At 35.3% G+C, this 2,363-nt stretch overlaps 1 protein-coding gene across 1 annotated transcript in view; it reads left to right on the top strand.

The window, feature by feature from the left end:
* The window catches only part of AHI1 (Abelson helper integration site 1), an 87,137-nt gene that overhangs the window by 63,526 nt on the left and 21,248 nt on the right, over window positions 1–2,363 (top strand). The window contains exon 20 of the mRNA XM_009999144.1: window positions 1,592–1,657. Within this exon, the coding sequence (XP_009997446.1) occupies window positions 1,592–1,657 (66 nt within the window). The remainder of the gene's footprint in view (window positions 1–1,591; window positions 1,658–2,363) is intronic.

The raw sequence follows: 2,363 nt of genomic DNA, 5'->3' as shown, positions 1-2,363 counted from the left end.
TCCTGCTGTATCACTGGAGGTGAGGCTTGTATGCAGCCCATTACACACTTGGTCTAACTCTTTAAGAGGATCCTTAGGATCCTTAGGATTTTTGTTGCCTTAAAAGTTTAACACCATGTCTAAGAACATTCAGCATAGTCTCAGGATGACTCATGGATTTTAGGTTATTTCCAAACAGCTCGCTCTGTTCAAGCTCTTCTTACGTTGAGTGTTTGAGAGTGCATAAATACTTTATTAAAAAGGGAGAGAGACAGATTGAGACACAATAATAGGGCAATATGAGTACCTGAACTAGATACCTAAATACTGCTAATAATTCTTATGAATCATTTTTGAGCAACAGGAGGCACTCCCATCCCACAGGCTAAGCACATTGCCTGCACAGTTCTCTTAACCTTGAGAATGGAAAATGAGAATTAGCTGAAACATGTAAGGCAGTGCTAACTACCAGTAGCCCACTGAACAAGCCACATGCTTTAAACTGCAACTCTACCAGTCTTTGTTCAAAATGTATTTATCAAATCAGACAGTTACACATTTGGGTTTCTTTCCCCCCTATGTATGTACATAATTATTCAGAACTCTTTAGGTGGTAGGCTTAGATGTTCTGATAGATTATAAGAACTGAGTGCAACTGTTCGCTTTTATACTGTTTTCATCTGTATGTACTGCTTGTGTCTAACTACTGTGGCAGTACTGAAACCATCTGGAGGCTGGATAGAACTCTTCTCTTCAGGATCATCAGGGACTTCTTTCCCATATAGGATAAGCCTATCTAAGTTAGAGAAACGATGTTGAGGGTAAGGATATCTCTTCTAGAGACTGGCATTTATTCCACTAAGGATTGCAGTAAGGATGCTCCTTGGATCACCCTAATAAAAAAAACCAGAATATAAAAGGAGCAATACGTTTTAGGTATAAAATTTTAAAATGCAAGAGAAAATAGACCATTGGAAAAAATAAGTAACACCAGCAAAGAACTTCCATTTCATCGTCTGTTCTAATGTGTTTTTCCTCTGCTGATTTTCATAATTTTTCTGTTTTAAATCTTTCAACTGAGTAATTCTGTTGTTTAACAGAAATCAAATTTTGTAGGTTCAGGGACATCCTAATTATTGCATTATATACCTGCTATTGCTTGGACTTCATTGGCAGTCTGAAGAGTAAGTGTTAAAGATAGAAGAACTAGAATAAAATGGAAAGTATTGACCAACCTGAAATTCTTCATTATATGAAAGTGTCATCTTTTGCATACTGGTTTAGAGGTGAAGTTCACTGCAACATCTTAAACATCTACTGTATTATTTGCAATGCAAACAAGCTTAAGACTGCATAATTGCCAATCTTCTGTCTTCTACCATGTTGCCTGAGTGTAGTGTACATACTTTAAAAACTGACTATCTTTTCCAAATATCTGCATAGCCAATATTACTCAGTGTTGCTTAACACCACTTCTGGTTTGTTGGGTTTTTTAAGTATTTTATTACAGGTGATTCTTACTGTTTTACAGTACGCATGAAAATACTCAAAATGATTTTTTACCAAAATACTTCATATTATTTATTTTTTTAAAAATAATTTCTTATTCTAGAGTGATGACTGCCTGACTGCACTGGGAGCGAGAGGAGGAAGCAGTTGTTCACTCGGGCAAGAGACAGTAAGTATTATGTAATTTTTTGCAGTATCTTCTATACTTTTTACAATGTATTTGTGCTCTTGAAAGCACCTTCATTTTTTAACATGATACCAAGGGGTTTTTTTGCTACCCTAGATTTTGTAATTCTTACAAATGTTTGTAACTGGCAGAGTCACTTCAGTGCTGTTTTTCTATCACTCTTGAAAAATACTTTTGTAAAATATTGGTTAATACAGGGTTTTTTGCTTTAACTGAGACCCAGATAGATCTTAACATATGTCTGAATGTCACACCAGAAGAAATTCTGTTGCTTTGGGCCTAATTGTGAGTGTTTTACATTGTTCTTTGGTCCTGAGGTACATTTCATGTATCCTCTTACGGTCATTTTCTGATCATATGTCTCCAGAGAATATAAGGTTAATTTTCTCATCTTGTTTAAATTGTCAGGCTTCCTAAAACAGTTGTATTACAGGACACATTGGTATTTTAATTTTTTTATTTCTGGGAGACAGAAAGTGAGACTTCCTTGAATAGTTTCCATGTTACTGAATTCTTACAACTTTTTTTTTTTTTTCCCAAAAAAAAAACATTTACACCAGAACCATCTTACAAAAACTTTGCTGTCTCCTTTGATCCCTTGTAACCTTCTGTCACTCCTAGCAATCCCTGTTTCTGACCTTCTTACTTAAAATTTCATAGAGGAATCCGAGGTGACAATTATATGTAG

Source organism: Chaetura pelagica, unplaced genomic scaffold (genome assembly GCF_000747805.2).
Source record: "Chaetura pelagica isolate M959 unplaced genomic scaffold, ChaPel_1.0 scaffold90, whole genome shotgun sequence".
NCBI lineage: Eukaryota > Metazoa > Chordata > Aves > Apodiformes > Apodidae > Chaetura > Chaetura pelagica.
The sequence above is the reverse complement of the archived record's forward strand: the minus strand, read 5'-3'. Positions and strand labels throughout refer to the sequence as shown.